This window comes from Equus caballus, chromosome 9 (genome assembly GCF_041296265.1).
Source record: "Equus caballus isolate H_3958 breed thoroughbred chromosome 9, TB-T2T, whole genome shotgun sequence".
Taxonomy (NCBI): domain Eukaryota; kingdom Metazoa; phylum Chordata; class Mammalia; order Perissodactyla; family Equidae; genus Equus; species Equus caballus.
The window spans coordinates 17,285,771-17,302,305 of NC_091692.1; the positions used below are offsets into that span (position 1 = coordinate 17,285,771).

Sequence of the window (16,535 nt, forward strand, 5' to 3'; positions counted from 1 at the left end):
GGAGGAGCCATCATTTGAGAGTCTGGAAGGAAGATGAGAACAGAGTGTGGAGGGAAGGTGTTATGAGTTGAATTGTGTCTCCCCTCAAATTCAAATGTTGAAGTCTAACGCTCATACCCCAGAATGTGACCTTACTTGGAGTGAGGGTTTTTACAAAGGTAAACAAGTTAAAATGAGGTCATTAAAGTGGGCCCTAATCCAGTAGGACTGGTGTCCTTATAAGAAGGGGATATTTGGACGCAGAGGCACGCTTGGAGGGAAAGGATGTGAAATGACAGAGGGAGAAGATAGCCACCTATAAGCCAGAGAGAGGCCTGGAACCACTCCTTCCCTCACAGGCCTCACAAAGAACCAACGCTGCTCACACCTTGACTTTGGACTTCCAACCCCAGAATTATAGAATAATAAATAAATGTCTCTTGTTTAAGCCACCCAGTTCTTGGTCCTTTGTTACAGCAGTCCTACCAAAACTACACAGAAGGTATGCACGAGAAGGAAAAGTACCCACAGCTAGTCACGGAGGTGAGCAAGTGAAATTAGTCCAATTAGCTTGGAACATGGAATAGAAGAAGAAAGGGGAGAAATAAGGCCAAAAAAACTCCTATTCACTACCCATTAGTCCAATAATCGGAAACAGACAGTTGAAGAAAATGTTAATATAGGCACGATTTGATTATTTGCCATACATGTTACACAATCTGTAACAGAACAAGCCTCTCAATTTAATTCCACACAACTGGAGAAAAAAATGCTTTTTCCAAATTACTCAGATTAGAAAAGGAAAGAATCTGAAAGATTATGCTGTGTCACTATGCTTTGTCTAGAGTTGGTAATAGCCAATGGTTATTTTGTGACAGTAATAAACAAAAACAACCATAACATTTTTTTCATGACCTTTGTGGAAAATACAGAATCATATTTGACTTTGTTGATGAAATGAGATTAAGGAACTAATGAATTACCTGTAAGAGTCTCTGTTGCTGATGGTGTCATGACCTGAATCTTCCTGCTCATCTCCTGCCATATTAAAGCAGACTCGTTTGCTGTTTCTTTCTCCCTTCTCATTGTCACTGTCTGTTGGTACCACACACTCTGATGTCTTACGTTCTAATTTAGGAGAATATGTTATCGAAGACAGAAGGCTGCAATGTGATATTCGAAAAAAAAGAGTAAGTGCACATTTTCAAACTGGCTGCTACAGATAACCACCTTCCTTGTTGAATATGATCAGCTTCCCAATATTTCTAGATATTTCACATGAAATATTTCTGTTCCACATGAGAAAAATATCCTATGGCATAAAAAGCCTGTCATACAAAGTTCAATTTTCCCTCTCAGACTAAGTAATAGAAATAGCACATAATTTAGACCAGAAAGCTGTGTTCACATCCTGCTTCTGCCACTTACTAGCTTTGTTATCATAGAAAAACAATGATAGTTCTCTTTGACATCTACGAAATGAGGATAACAAGAATAACCAGCCCACATGACTGCTGTGAGAATGAGTGAGAACATGTTCCTCGTACGTAAGGGCATCACCCCTCTCCTCTACCGGTATCACCGCCACATGAAAATACCTGGGAAACTTTAAGGTGCTACCTAAACGTTAAAACAAACGCCAAATGTGCTTAAACATCCTCACTGGCTTACCCTCAGGTATTACAAACTGACCTACCCACCGACCCTGCCTTGGGTTCTCCCCCACTTTCTCGTTTGACAGGGAGAATATCGTGTTGCCAATCCTTTCTCATGGCTCATAAGAACAGCAGTCCTGGCCATTGTGATCACAAGGCATTAAACAGAGTCACACACCACCTGAGGGTCAGAGGCAGCAGGAGCTACCCAGTATCACCCACAGCCAGTCACGATGAAATGTCACAAATCTGTTCAAATGAAAAGCTCTTCCACGCGGCTCAAGGCTAAAACGCCAGCTTCAGACTTTGAACTGTATCACACTTGTTGCAGACTTTGAGTAGCAGTGACTCTAGCGCTCTAGACTTGAATGTTTGTCTATAAAAGTTTTCTGTTAGAACTAACTCGAAATTAGGCCAAAATGGGATCAGCCTTTATTATCAAACAACATGCTATAAAACTTTCAAAATGAATTAAACCATATCTGAACCAAGGGCCTATGCACGGCTTCTGCAGCCAACAATCATCCTCCCATTTACTAAATACAGATGACATTTGGTTCTAGTCAACAGCACATATGCACATACCGTGACACTCATTTTTCCACAGCAATTTCATGTTTGTTTTATTTCAAGACTATGAAGACATCTTATACCGCTTACATAGATCCCATAACGTTAGACCCAAGGCTGTGTGTTGAGTAAAAATTTGTTAAGTGATTTCACTAATTAATTCATCAAACACATTTAATTCATCGAACACATTTATCATACCATGCCTTGTTCTTGGTGCTGTGCATACAGCAGTTTACAAACCAAAGCAAATCCCTGCCCTCTGGCAGCTTAAATTCTACTGGGAGGAAACAAACAATAAACAGATAAACTGTACAGTATAGCACATGGTGACAAATGGTAAGGAGAAAAATAAAGAAGCGAAGGAAGCTGGAGCTGCAACTTCAAACAGTGTATTCAGGTGAGGTCTCACCGTGAGATGATATTTGCACAATATTTTGGCATTTTATAGATTTCAGACACCACTGAGAACTTGGGAGGTGTGTTACACTGCTCAAGGCCCTGCGAAGCTATGAATTATTTTAAACAGTTTTTCTCTCTGGAAAAATACTTTTATGTCTTGTAAGACAGATTGCATGTTTATTCACTTGCTCCACCCAAAAGATTAAAACATTAGATTAACTCCAATTAGCCAAGCTCCATACTGCACAGACTGATGAACTCTGACTAGCACAGAGGAAAGAGACGCAGAAGTTCTCATTTGCAAGAAGTCCTCTGCGCTTTGTGTATCTTGTAAATAGAAGTCATGGGGCTGAGCATAAACAATTTTTTGCAAGTTATATGAAGTGTATTCACATATTTGCTTTTCATTTTAAACAGCTGCAATCATTGCCTGCATTGACCCTGTGGGAACAAGTGTTAGGCTAACAAACAGCAGATAGAAAAACTGTTTTCGACACCATGTTTTTGCATAAAATTTCTAGATTCTTGAAAGTAATGATAAGGCATAAAGCTTAATATCTGTGCACGCAGAAATATTTTCCTTTACTTTTGCTCACAGGCAATATTAAGCTACCTACTACAGGTCCATTAATTCTGAATTAATGTCCTGAGCAGTGTGCCATTCCACCTCCATCTCCTCCTAATGCCCTTGATGAATAAAGGTTTTCGTATGGAGTATGTTGCATCTACCTGCGTGTTCTTCTATTAAATTGAGATTTAAATATCATCATCATCATCTTCATCAAAGCTAACATTTGTTGAGCTCCTATGCCAGTTACTATGCTAACTACTTAACAGGTATTAATTCTTTCAATCCCTAAAACCACCGTATGAGGTAGGTATTACTACAATTATTATCCTCATTTTAGAGATGGGTGAGTGAGACACACTCTTATATATATATACTTTGCACACTAAGCAGAACACCCCCTCCCTGCCTATCAGGTACACACCCTGGAGAGAAGAAGGTGGTCATTCTGGTTCCCATCACACCTCAGTTCTCCCAGGCACATGACTGGGTGGCCTCCCCGACCCCTGTGAGGATAGGAATGATCATGTGACTTGCTGTCACCAATGCAATGTGAGTGGAGGTGACACAGGTCCCTTCTAGGTGCAAGCCTTCGTGCAAGTGTGCAGTCAGCCTCATTCCCTCTCCCTGTGACAATCAGACACACCCCAGCTGATGGGGCTCTGCCAGCCTGGGCTCTGGGTGAGGTCAACGAGCAGCAGAGACCCTGTGACCCAGACAGGCATGGAGAGTGAGCACGAAAGAAAGCTTGTTATTTTAAATCTGTGAGGCTTTAGTGTTTTTGTTAACATAACGATGAGCGGGGTTAAAAACAGTTGTATAGAAAGTAGGATGTCTAGAGGAATATGACATGTGAGACGGGGACACAAGGGTATCTACTTTATACTGAGGAAGTAGGCACAGCCTCTGTACAGATCAGCCACTAGCCTGACAACTGAGTACTGAGAAGGCAGGCACTGTAGACCTCAGGACAGGGCTGACCAGGCAGAGGTCTGTCATGTTCCAGAACCAGAAAGAGGCTACTGTGGCTGGGCTCAGGGAAACGAGTTTGGAGAGGTGGATGAGAGCAGATCATGTAGGGCTGTACAGGCTACAATAATGCATTTGATATTATTTTAAATGCCCTTCATGCTATAAAATGGTTTTAAGCAGGGGAATAGCACAATCTATCTTTACAGCTCTCTCTGGCATCTGCTGAACATAGAATGTATTAGTGAGGCACAGCTGGAAGCTCCTACAGTGGGTACTAGTGAGGGGACGATGGCGACCCAGTCTAAGGTGATGCAGTGGATACATTCTGAGGTGTAACTGACAGACTCAAAAAGGTACTGGAGGTGAAGGGGAAGGAAAGAGAAGAATCAAAGATGATCTTGGCTTGATGGGCTGAGGAGACTGGGGAATACTTTACCGAGAAGGGGGAAGACCTTGATGGGGAAGGCGTCGAAGTAGATTTGAGTATGAGGAAATCTAGAGCTCAGTTTTAAACACAAATTTAAGTTTGAGGTGTCGGTGATACATCGCAGTGTTTCATAACCCAAATCACATAGGAACTGTGGGAATGAAGTAGGTCAGCGCACATAATAACGTAACTGTGCCTGGCACATAAGCCCCTACAATACATGTTAGTTTTTATGAAGCCGTGCCCTCCTTTTATACATTTATCAGCAAAATGCTTGGGAAAACCTCTGATAATTCCACTATGAACCCTACTATTCCTATCTGTAGCCCCCAGCTCACTAAATGTTCTAACAATGTGGTCTATTCATCATTCAATCCTTGGACATCTGGCACCTGCAAAATGAAGTCTGTTCTCATATTTCCTATCTTCACTTGCCCCCAATACTCTTTATGCATTTCCTCCCTGTGAGGCTACACAAGCCCTGTACTTTAAAATCCCACAAAAGTTTTGGACTATCCATGAATTATTTTTCCCTTTACTTATGTCTGGTACCAAAGTGTCATTAACCAGAAAATAGCCCATTAAAGGGCAAGAGTATTTAGCTTCCCCAAACTAACATGAATCACAAAGTCTTGATTAAACTCATAATGTCACCTTAATTTCATGTTACTAATCAGAAAATTTGTCTTTACTTCCATCTTTGGATCTGAGCAAAATAGGAGGATCTAGTGGAATGACTAAGTGTTAAAGGAAATTTCATTTCTAGGAGAAGTGTTCCCAAGTGACAGGGTCACCAGACTTTGTGACAGACAAGTCCAGCACTGGGCCCTTTCACAGGAATGAAGAATTTCTAGAAAGGCTAGCCAGGAGCTGTTGTGAGGCAATTTCTCTTAAAACTTGGCAAAGCATCTGAGATCTACTTCTCCACTCTGCAGAGACATCTATGTCTCACCAAGAATAATTACTACATGGTGAGAAAATTGTTTGGTAACTAGATTTTTAAATAATTTGTCAAGCTTGACTGCATCTTTGAATGGGGCTACAGGGAATCCAGACACTTGACAACTGCACTGTTTCAAAGTGATTATGTTGCGCATTGAATTATGTGGAACATATTTATATTTAGAATTAAATTATATGGTGCACACAGAGAAGACAAAGGAAGTTTCTCAAATTATTTGCTCATTTCATGTCACTTTCCTAATAAACATGCACAGTTGGGTAAAGCCTTTTCGAATAACAGAGTGGGGAAACCTTAAGTAAAAATAGGTAATCACTTTAAGTAGTCTGGGTTAGTAAAAATAGCTTAACCTCTTTCTGCAACTAGTGGTTTCAATATAAAGCATTTTAAACAGAGTAAAGGGAGCCTCTTGGCTCTAACTGTTTTCTTAAAAATATATCTACATTAGCTGAACCTAAGGAAAAATGTCAATAAATGAACAAAGACAAAGTCTGGACAATTGCCAGGCAGTGCCGGGCAGTCAGCACATTAGTAGCCTGGTCTCCGAGGCAATGTCCAGCCAGGCACGTCAATAATCCTGCCATTGACAAAGGACTCATCTGAGAAGCAGAATAATAACTCTTGGCCTAACTGAAAGTATGGGATTGGCCCAGATGTTCTCACAAAACCCCTTTGAGATGTAGGATCCATAACTCAATGCCACTATTTATCGCCTTAGTAATAAAGAGTCTTCCTCTATGCGCTTCCTAAATACTTCAGGGGGGGAAAAAACTGGTTTCTAAAATAGAACACATTATATAATAAAACTCAATGTATTAAATAAAGCAAAACATAATGTTCTAAAATACTAACTTCTGTGTCACAAGTCATGCTAAAACAATGCAAAGTATCATACAATTGCTTAAAAATAGCCACCTCTTCTCTTGGCAACCTCAAACTATTTAACAATAGTCACAATATAATATACAAAATGTTATACGTAATACTTTAAAACTGGTGTATCAGACATAGAAAAACAGAATTTCAATTCTAAATTAACTCATAAAAACGTCAGGAAAAATTGCATAGTAAATAGCAACTATTTAAATATAATCTTAGAAATATGATGCCTCTAGTAGGCGATTTTTGATCTCTAAACTTAAAAGATGTGTAAAGTAGGAGATCATCTCAATTAAGATTTCATTGGTATAATGTCTAATTACTCTGAAAGCTTAGAATAAATTCGAAATCCTTTATGTCGAAACTGAATTGTCCACAGAAGTATGGGATGATGTCTGTGTGTGAACTAAACAATACATATCTGACAGCAAACTAAACTTGTAACTTCATAAAGAGTACAATAAAAAGAGGACAATGGTGTTTATTCCATTTTCAGATTCTACCAACTTTGGATATATCCGATAATTTCAGTCCCTTGAATGATGAGCAAGCATGATGTTAGGCAGCAGGCTGATTGCTTTTTGTATTAATCTGTATAATTTTCACCCCAAACATGTAATTTGTTATTATTATTCATCCTGTTCTATACATAAGTAAGGGAGCTACCCCAAATCCCACGTTGTTTTGACTATACGAGCTGCCTTGACTAGATGTGAAGCAGAACCACACACCATGATGTGGCAATCACCCTACAGAGTTTATGCAACTCTCCAACCATCAAATTCTTAAATAGGAACCAGAGTTGACCTCTTTGGAAAAATTTTAATTAACTTCCTCCTCTTCTCCTTTCTTAATAAAAATTTCCAAATTACTGGCCCAGCTATTTGGGTTATTGCTTAGTAGAGCATTAATTCAATCAGAAGACAAAAAAGGCATTGGTCATTGGGCCTGGGGATACATAATTTTGCATTTACTCATTTAACAAGTATGTTAAGGATCTGTTATATTTTATATTTTTCATAAAAATCTATTGAGTGCATATACACCAAATACTATTTCTGCTCTGTAAAAGGTACCAGGAAATCCTATACACAGTTAGTACTCATTCGATCATATTTTTCAATTTAATATTTTTACACTAAGACTTATTTAGTGTTTTCTGTAAGGCAGAATTTTTGTTTTTCTCTTCTCTGGTATTTACTGCTTCCTTAAAATATATATCTATATATCTGCCATCTTTTATCATTTTTAAAGTGTTGGAATAAAGAGGATCTACATGGCCAGCAAAAAAATCCTACAACCTAAAGAGAGAATGATGGATATTCAAAAGTCACATTTTCTACAGTGATTTTATTAGGCACAAAGTACAGGAAATAAAATACTTACTCATCTATTTGACAAACACACATCTCCACCTCTTTCAGCGCAGTCTGAAGTTTGCCCAGCAGTTTCTGATAGATATCTTGGGTTTCTAAGTCTTCTTCTTTTAACAAATACCGGAGACCATGCCCATCCTGTTGTCCCAGGGACAGACCGGAAGGGGCCGCCATGGTCGTGATTGTGTGCTGAATGTACACCATAGGGCTGAGTTTCCCTGAGGAGTTGAAATCATTCCATAGTCACATTTATGACCTTTCACTTACAGTAACAATCCAGCACAATTCACTTTAGATGTCCAAACTGCCATAAAATAAAATGCCAATCCAATGTTGAATTTAATTCAGAAATTAAAGCTTATGAGGAGTTGTGATTAAAAACTAGGAACACAGTTCGATCCCATGTCCCACCGTGATGGTGTGGAACAGCATTATGCATCCCTTGCAGCTGCTCCTCCTGTATTTTTCTCATAGTTACAGGGCCATTTCAGATTAGCAGTTTTCACAGCAAGATGAGCTGTACCTATCACACATGTAATGAAGGTAAGAATAATCATTCTTCTTAGAGGAAAAATAATAAAAACGCATTACTCCATTTTCATTCTACAAACACTTATACATAATTATCCAAAGATTAGAGTGAAGAACCCTTTCTTATAAGAGTTAAGACTTGCTTACACAGCAGGAATCTATCCAATTTCAGGGATGCAGGAATAGTTACAATTGCCTAAAATTACTTTTCATAATTTGATAAAGTTTCAAAAGCTAACATACCTTGCTCAGATTTATTTTCTTTATCATGAGAATTATGCTTCCTACTGTCCAACTGAACACCAAACGCACTCCCCAGGGAGGTCGACGTTTTGGGATACGACACTTCCATCACATTGACGTGGCAGTTGGTAGGGCAGAAATCACTGCTGTGCAGTGGGGAGATTTTAGATTTGGCCTGTTTAAAGGTGGGCCAGGCTCTATTCCTTAGTACACGAGAAAACTGTAAATTAAAGAAGAAATAAAAAGAAGTTGAACACAGTGATAACTCAAACATTTCACTTCTGTCATCCACAGCAAAATCAAAAGAAAATTAAATGTCAACGGAAACCAGTGAAATAAATTATAAGTTGTTAGAAATTGTCATTATTTTACCACCTACACGTTCTTAATAAAGCAAAGCAATACAGGCAGCAATTGCATATGACTCCCTTGAAACTCCGATTGCAAGTTAAGTGCCCAAAGAAATGAATTTAAGTGACCAATACCACTTACTAGGACTCAAATCCACAGGCTCCTAGCAGCTGAGAGTCTGCTAGAGAAATCAAATCGGCGTCCTGGACACCAAGATAGGAACACAATATTTAAAGGGAGGCAAAGTGGCAGAATGGGGTAGCTATCAGGTCAAGGGTAGAAGAAGATGGGATTATTCCAAACACTGTCAGAAAGTCAATCTAAACCTGAGTCTGTGAACAGATTAGACAGCAAGGCATGGTAGTGTTGACCTGGAACTGCAGGACGACAGGCGGAACCAACAGTACCCTCCATACTTCCCGCTAAAAACTGCTGAGTACTTGGGTCAGGATCAGTCTGAAGACTGATGTGGACTCTACTTTTATGCCATTGAGAATAAACTGAAAGTCGAGGGATTTGTAAGACATCCAAGGATAGCCACTCCACCACTCAAGACCTTGCAATCCAAATCCATCTATCCTTGCCATGGTCTATGTTGCCACCCAAAGTCTGACCCGCACCTGGCTTATTCATCTCAAGCTCTCTTCCCCTTGCTCCCTGGGCTCCTTTTGGCCTTCACTCAGTTCCTCTCACACACCATCTACACACTCCAGGCTGTTCAGTGTGCCTAGAATGTTCTTCCTCCCTCACTGCCTGACTTACTCCTATACATTTTCAAGTTCTATGACATCACCAAGAGGCCTTCCTTCAGCCCTAGTCTGTGTTCAATTCCCCTGGTGTGCTAGGTTACAGCACACCGTAACCTCCCTTATAATTATGAAGAATCTTCTTATCTCTACCTCCCTTAGCAGATGGTAACACCATGAGGGTAATGCTCACGTCTGTCTTGGGCACCATAAACAGGCATCTCATAGTCAAACTGGATTTTGGTTTCAAAAGGAAAGGACTGAGAGCCATGGGCTATCTGTGTTCTAGTTCTCCCGTCCCACTAACTCATGTGATGCTGGGCAAGTCACTGCCTTTTATCATTCTTAGTAAAATAAGGGATAGGAATTAAATAACCTCTATACTCTCTGCTTGCTTGAAAACTATAACCAGCTCCTATCTATTTATTCTACTAGTAGAGTAGTAATTTGAGCACTGAAAAGAATAAAAATTAAGACTGGTTACTCACTTTTCTAGGTTAAATTCAAGAATAAAGATGAGATATCAAAAACCACATCTTATAAATATAAGCTCACCATTAGAATATGAACTATCTTATATGTTTATTTAACTGTTTTCAAATCACATGTCAGAAGCTATGTAGCTCAGGAAAGTGTTAGCATACAGTTCGAATCTAAATGGAACTGGAGTGAAATGCAGGAAACTATTAACAAAATTGCCGACAAATTTGATGATAAAGTATCCTAACCCCTAAGAGAGGAGGGAGGAATGTAGAGAATTCTTATTCTACGCCTCTCACTTTACTAATAAAGAAACTGTGACCTGGAGACTTATCTGCGAAAGACCTAGAATTTAAGGGCAGATGCACACTTTAGGCCAGAAGTTCTTTTCCACTGTAGCTGTAAGATAAAAATCTCAGACAAGGCTCACACGGCACACATGAAGGCACAGAAGTCGATTTTATTACATCACAGCACCCTCCATAACAGGCAGTTATGCTTCTCTTGCCTTCTTTCATTTTAACCAGTTATCCATCCATTCAAAAATATGAAGAGAAGCATGTATTCCAGACTCTGTGCTAAATGCTGGAGATACAGCCCCACCCTCATGGAGCTCATGATCTAGTAAGGGACACAAGTAAAAACAATATAATTGTTACATATGACAAATACACTAGTACAATTATATTTAATATGTGTGTATATGTATATGCACAACCATACGTGTATACTTAATACTTATATAATAAGCATGAGAGCCAGATAATTAGAAATTTTGGTAAGTGCTAAGAAGGAGGTGAACAGAGTGATGTAATGAAGTGTTCCTCAAGTGATCAGGCAGAGTAAGGAAGATGTCCTTTCTAGGGGGACCAGTTTCCTACAGCTTTCCAACAGGTATCTCAATACAAACGTGAACACAGTGTGTTTCCTCTCTCCATACACCCAGAAGGGGTGTACAACCACACGTCTGAATGTGCCTAACTCTCTCAAAATAGTAAGTATGAGAGAGGAAGCTTCTTTGCTAAGAGCCTCTCTTGGAGAAGAAAGAGCCTTATGAAAGCAATGCTGTCTTCCATCCTAGGTGTCCTAGGAGAGGGGGAGGGGGCGGGAGGAACCTACAGTCACAGGTCCTGCAAATGTGCTAGATAAATTTTGAAGATCGAAAATGTGCTCCCAGACAGCATGCCCTGAAATTTAATTCGGAGACAATTCTGTAACGCAAACCTAAAACGAGGAAGGCACAGTTCTTGTATTGACTGTGGTATGGACATGAGAACACACTCTAATTGGTCTGTACAGGAGTAAATGGCCCTATAAACATGAACCTGGCATCATTTTTAGCAACATCAAATGGAACATTGAGCTCATTAATCTTCTTTGGAGAAGCTCACAAGGAAAGACAAAAAAGCTCTTTTCTATAAATAAAACTTGCAATTTTACGATAAAGAAATGTACAGGGTTTTGGGGGAAGTGAGTTGGGACGGACAGTGCTTTAGACCTATTGTGGAGAGCATAGCCCAGACTTAGAAACACCTTCATTCATTCATCCAACAATTAAGTATCGATGGCTCTCTAGACCAGGCACTATTCTAGATATGTTGAGAAATATCAGTGAAGGAAGCAAAGATTCCTGCCTTCTGGGAGGTTACACTCTAATCAGAGAGAGGCAAACAATAAACATAAATCTCGAGCAAAATCTCAAAGGAAGGGAGAGCTGGGAAAGTGGATATCCGGAAGAGAAGCCTTCCCTGGCAGAGGAAGTATCCAATGCGAAAGCCCCAAGGATGGTGTGTTCAATGAACATCAAGAAGACCAGTGTGGCCGGAGTAGAGCATGAGCGGGAGGGAAAAGGAGACAGGATTGGAGAGAGAATGGGCAGATGGAGGGCACAGATCATGTCGGACCTTGGAGGTCGCTGGCAGGATTTAGCTTTTACCGTGACTGAGATTCACAGATACTCAGAACAGACTGTAGGTGGGCAAGGGTGGAAGCAGGAAGGGCACCTACAGGAGCGATGACAGCGGCTCACCCTCGGCTGTCAGTCATAGAAGCAGTGAGAAAAGGCTGTATATTTTCAATGTAGAGCCAAGCAAATGGCACAAGAAAAAGGAAAGTGAAGAGCACATTTAAAGTTTTTAGACTGAACAATGGGGAGCAGGGGTCTAATTCTGAGATAGAGAAAACAGCAGACATGACAAACTGTGGAGGGGTGGGATCATGAATTTATTTTGGGTAAGTGCAGTCTGAGATATCTATTAGACCCAAATGGAGACGCCAAATGGGCCAGGAGACTGAATTAGATCACCAGGGGACTGAAAGTGGAGAGAGAAAAGGGGACCAAGTTCTGAGCTCTGAGACTTCGCCACATGAAGAGGCTGGAGAATGAAGGAGGAACCAGCACAAGATACTGTGAATGAGCCACCAAGAAAGGACAAAACCAGGTATAGGTAGTGTCACAAAAAACTGCTAAAAAGAGGTACAAGGTCAACTGCATCAGACGCTACTGAAACAAGGAATGTAGTGATGTCAGTGAATGAGCTTTGGCAAAATACAAGTCACTGTTGACCTTCAAAAGAGCCATTTCAGTTCCACAGAAGGGACCGGAGCCCAACTTGAGTGTGTTGAGAATGAAAAGTGAGTGAGACAGCAGGTACAGACAGCGGGTATAGACAGTGGGTATAGGTAGTTGTTTTCAGGACAAAGACCAAAGAAATGGAACAGTCTGTAGAGAGGAGTATGGGGGTCAAGGGAAATATTTATTTTTTAATATAGATTATATTAAGGAATATTTGTATATTGACAGGAATAAGTAATTCTTAGAAATGAGAACTTCAGGTTTTTAATGCATTGGTCGTTAATTCATGAATCATTGACCATGACAACACATTTAAATCCAATTACAGTCACTTGACTAAAAATAAAAAATAATACAAAGGTAAGCTATTATTTTGAAGATAATCTCCCACTTCAATTAAGTGTAAAACCCCACTGGCATGGAGTTATAAAAATTTTGTATCCGCGGAAGGAGACAAGGGAGAAATTTTACCCACAATTTTCCCCAACCCAAATACCAGTTTTAGGATTATGTGGCATTAATAATTAAAGGTACTTGGAATATTCAACATAAGACTTTGATTCCTACATGTAATATTTTTGTGAAAACAGAAACTCTCTCTCGAAAGTAAATTAAATATTTATAGTGAGGCAGTCTTCCTGCAACACAAAATAAGCCCAAATATGGAATTATCCTAAAACAAAAGGATGAATCTAGAATTAAAAAGGATTCTAAGGATAATTTAGGGGGAGACCATTCCTCCAAACAGAGCATAGTTTTACATCTGGATCGCCCACACATCCTGCTCCACAGAGATTAAACTTCTGTTTGGGATTCATTCAGGGCTCAGTAAGGCCTGACCTTCTCTCACACATAAGCTGAAAAACATCTGTGGCCAGTACAACTGGCCAGGAAATCAATTGTGACTGCAGTAGCCTGGCTATACAAACTGTAGAAATTAACTGCTTTCTATTTTTAAGATCTAAAACTTCTGGAGTCAAAATAAAGGAAAGCCAGTCTCTTCAAGATTTTAGTTTCTACGGATACATTTTATTTTACAGGAAGAGGGGTGTTTGAAGACTTCATCCAGAAGAAATATAAGTTTCTAATGACAGTTTAAAAGTAAATATGTGGAAATTAGAAATATATGTTCATAAATGCTATAGCTTCTGTTGACACGCATTTGATACACAAAATCGAGCCGACCTTACCTGACCTATTAAGGCTATATCTTAGGTATCTAAATTGTGTTCAAAGACAAAAGATTTTTTAAATATTTTCTTGCTAATCTTGTTTTTCTGTCTAGTGAGAAAGATAGCCAATTATTCATAATGTTTATGGTCAAGAAGGGATGATGAAAAGGATAGCTTTTAAAACACTTATGTCCTGGTTGACTATAAATTTCTCTTTATTTCTAGATTAAAAATAAAAATAAGGGAGACAGCATCCCATAGGACAGATACCTAGATTACTACTCACTAGCTCTGTGACCTCAAGCAAATTCTTAATCTCCCGGAGAAAGAAGCAGGATAAGAGTGAGCAGCATGGCTGTTTCAAGGCTCAAACAATAATGTACATATAAGAGCTTTCCATAACTCAGTGACATTCTTTTCATCACCTAAAATCACTGCCCATTAGCCTGTCTGTCTCTGCTTTAAGAGCTTCCCAGGCTCCCTGTCACTCCTGAGGAAATGAAAGACACTTCTCACTCGCCAGGAGGATGTTTTTGAGAATCCCCAACATTTAGGGGGAAACCCTGTACCTTATATTTCTAATCTCCCACAACATACACTCCTCAGTTTATTGAAAACCATATTTTTGTCAGAAACCAAGAAGCAACACCTTCTTCATCTGCGATAACCAATTCATCACGAAACTGTATATATTTTACCTCCTACACACAGCTTGAATTGATCCTTTTCTCCTCATCCCCAATGCTTCTACCTGAGTCCAAGTCACCACCAACTTGCACTCTTTATAAACAAATCTGATTAAGCCACTCCAAAATATCATTGGGAGAATCAGATTTTGTCAGTTTTCTGTTTTAATTGCATCCAACTCAATCCTCCTTTCTAGTCCAGGCAGTATGCCAATTCTTCATCAATAAGGTCAGTCTCATTTCTACATCTCTGCCTTCACTTATGACATTTCTCTTACTTGAGTGCCATCTCTGCTCCCCTTCACTCTGACAAATCTTCCCAACTTATGGCAGCCAGCATTTGCTGACTATTCAACCCCAAATGATTCCTCCTTTACCGAAATGTTACTGCCCTGGTAGTCAGAACTAGACTGCTTAGCACATAAGCTGTGTAGCATGGTGCCAAAGCCAGATAAACAAACAACAACTAGCTTTAGAAGAAAAGGAAGTAATGTTCAAATTCCACTGCTGTTCCCAGCTGTGTGCCTTTAGGCAAGTTACTAGACCAGACTGAGCTCTAGTCACTTCATCAATGAAATGCATAACGTGTCTTATAATTACTGCGTTGGTAAGATTACACAACATACACAAAATATCTCATGCAACGCTGGATACCTGTAGCAGACTGCTATAAACTGTTGTGTGCTACATAACTCCAGGGAGCACCATCACATAGAGGAGGGTGTGGAGTGCCAGCAGTTCAACCATTCATGGTGGCATCTCCTAGGAGGTTAAACAGTCAGTACTATTATTACTTACTTCATGTATTTTGACCTTTTGACCCAAGCAGACTGTAAGTGTGGGAGGGCAGGCACCCTCAAGTAACCGACTGAAGCCCGTATTGCCTACATAAAAGGTATGCATTTTAAATATTTCCCTAATCTTCTTGCCCCATCCTGCAACAGATTTACTCTCATGAAATTGAGGTTCTGACCTATGCTATTGGCTTTCACTAAAGAGTGCATTAAAAATATCTGCCACCAAAAAAAAAAAAAAAAAAATCTGCCACATAAAACAAATGGCTGCTCCTTTTTCAGGGATATGTTTACAGGCACTACCCTGACATTTCCTGGTGTCACCTCTTGGAAATCCAGCATGACAGATATCTTTTAGAACTCAGTCCAAGAAAAGCTCTGCTTCTCTTCAGAAACATGTACATATCACAAGGATGCTGATAAATATGTAATATTTATGTGTTTCCTTTTTCATCCTGGTCATTGGGAAGCTGAAGGCCAAACACAATATTCCACTTTAGCAACTAAATAGAGTCTTAGGATCTGCTTACCTATGACCCTTTTTCCCTAGTGGTCTATACCATCTATTCTAATAGAACTTTACCTATAAATTTACCTGCTAGTTTTTTTCCAATATTCATTGTCTCCTTCCTCCATTTAGTAATAAAATTCCCTGAGTTTTAGTTGGGTACCTGGATTCCCAGTTTGACTACATTTCCCAGCCTCCCTCTCACTAAATGATTAATGGGATGTGAACAGGTGTGATGTGTACAACTTCTGGGTCATGGCCTCAAAAGGAAGCTCTTTACTCTCTACTTCCGCTTTCCCCGTCTGAGGGGCTATAACTTAGACATGGTGGTGGAGGGCCAAATTTGACCTTGCAGAAGAGGGCAATATCCTTGGGGACAGAGTGAAAATCTAGAAGGACCCCTATAAGATCGTCAAGCCCCACCCTAGTGGACTCCCATCAGGTTGCCCTTTCAAGCGAGTGAGAAATAAACTTTCTACCTTGTGTAAGCCTGTATTGTTTTGGTCCTTCTTCAAGCAGCCAAATCAATACCCTATCTAATATACCTTCATCCTAATGTTTTGCTTTTATTGATAAAGTATACATTTTTCCATATATATTTCTTTAAGCTACTTCTACTGCTTCTGTTGTTAGAATGAATGGAGAGAAGAAAGTCAGAAG

The 16,535-nt window shown here is 39.7% G+C and overlaps 1 protein-coding gene across 1 annotated transcript in view; it reads right to left on the reverse strand.

Annotated features, from left to right (window-relative positions):
• The window catches only part of PREX2 (phosphatidylinositol-3,4,5-trisphosphate dependent Rac exchange factor 2), a 278,353-nt gene that overhangs the window by 103,498 nt on the left and 158,320 nt on the right, over positions 1–16,535 (reverse strand). Inside the window, exons 24-26 of the mRNA XM_023648497.2 lie at positions 8,564–8,783; positions 7,800–8,007; positions 963–1,142 (exon numbers count right to left, since the gene is read on the reverse strand). Coding sequence (XP_023504265.1) covers positions 963–1,142; positions 7,800–8,007; positions 8,564–8,783 — 608 coding nt within the window. The remainder of the gene's footprint in view (positions 1–962; positions 1,143–7,799; positions 8,008–8,563; positions 8,784–16,535) is intronic.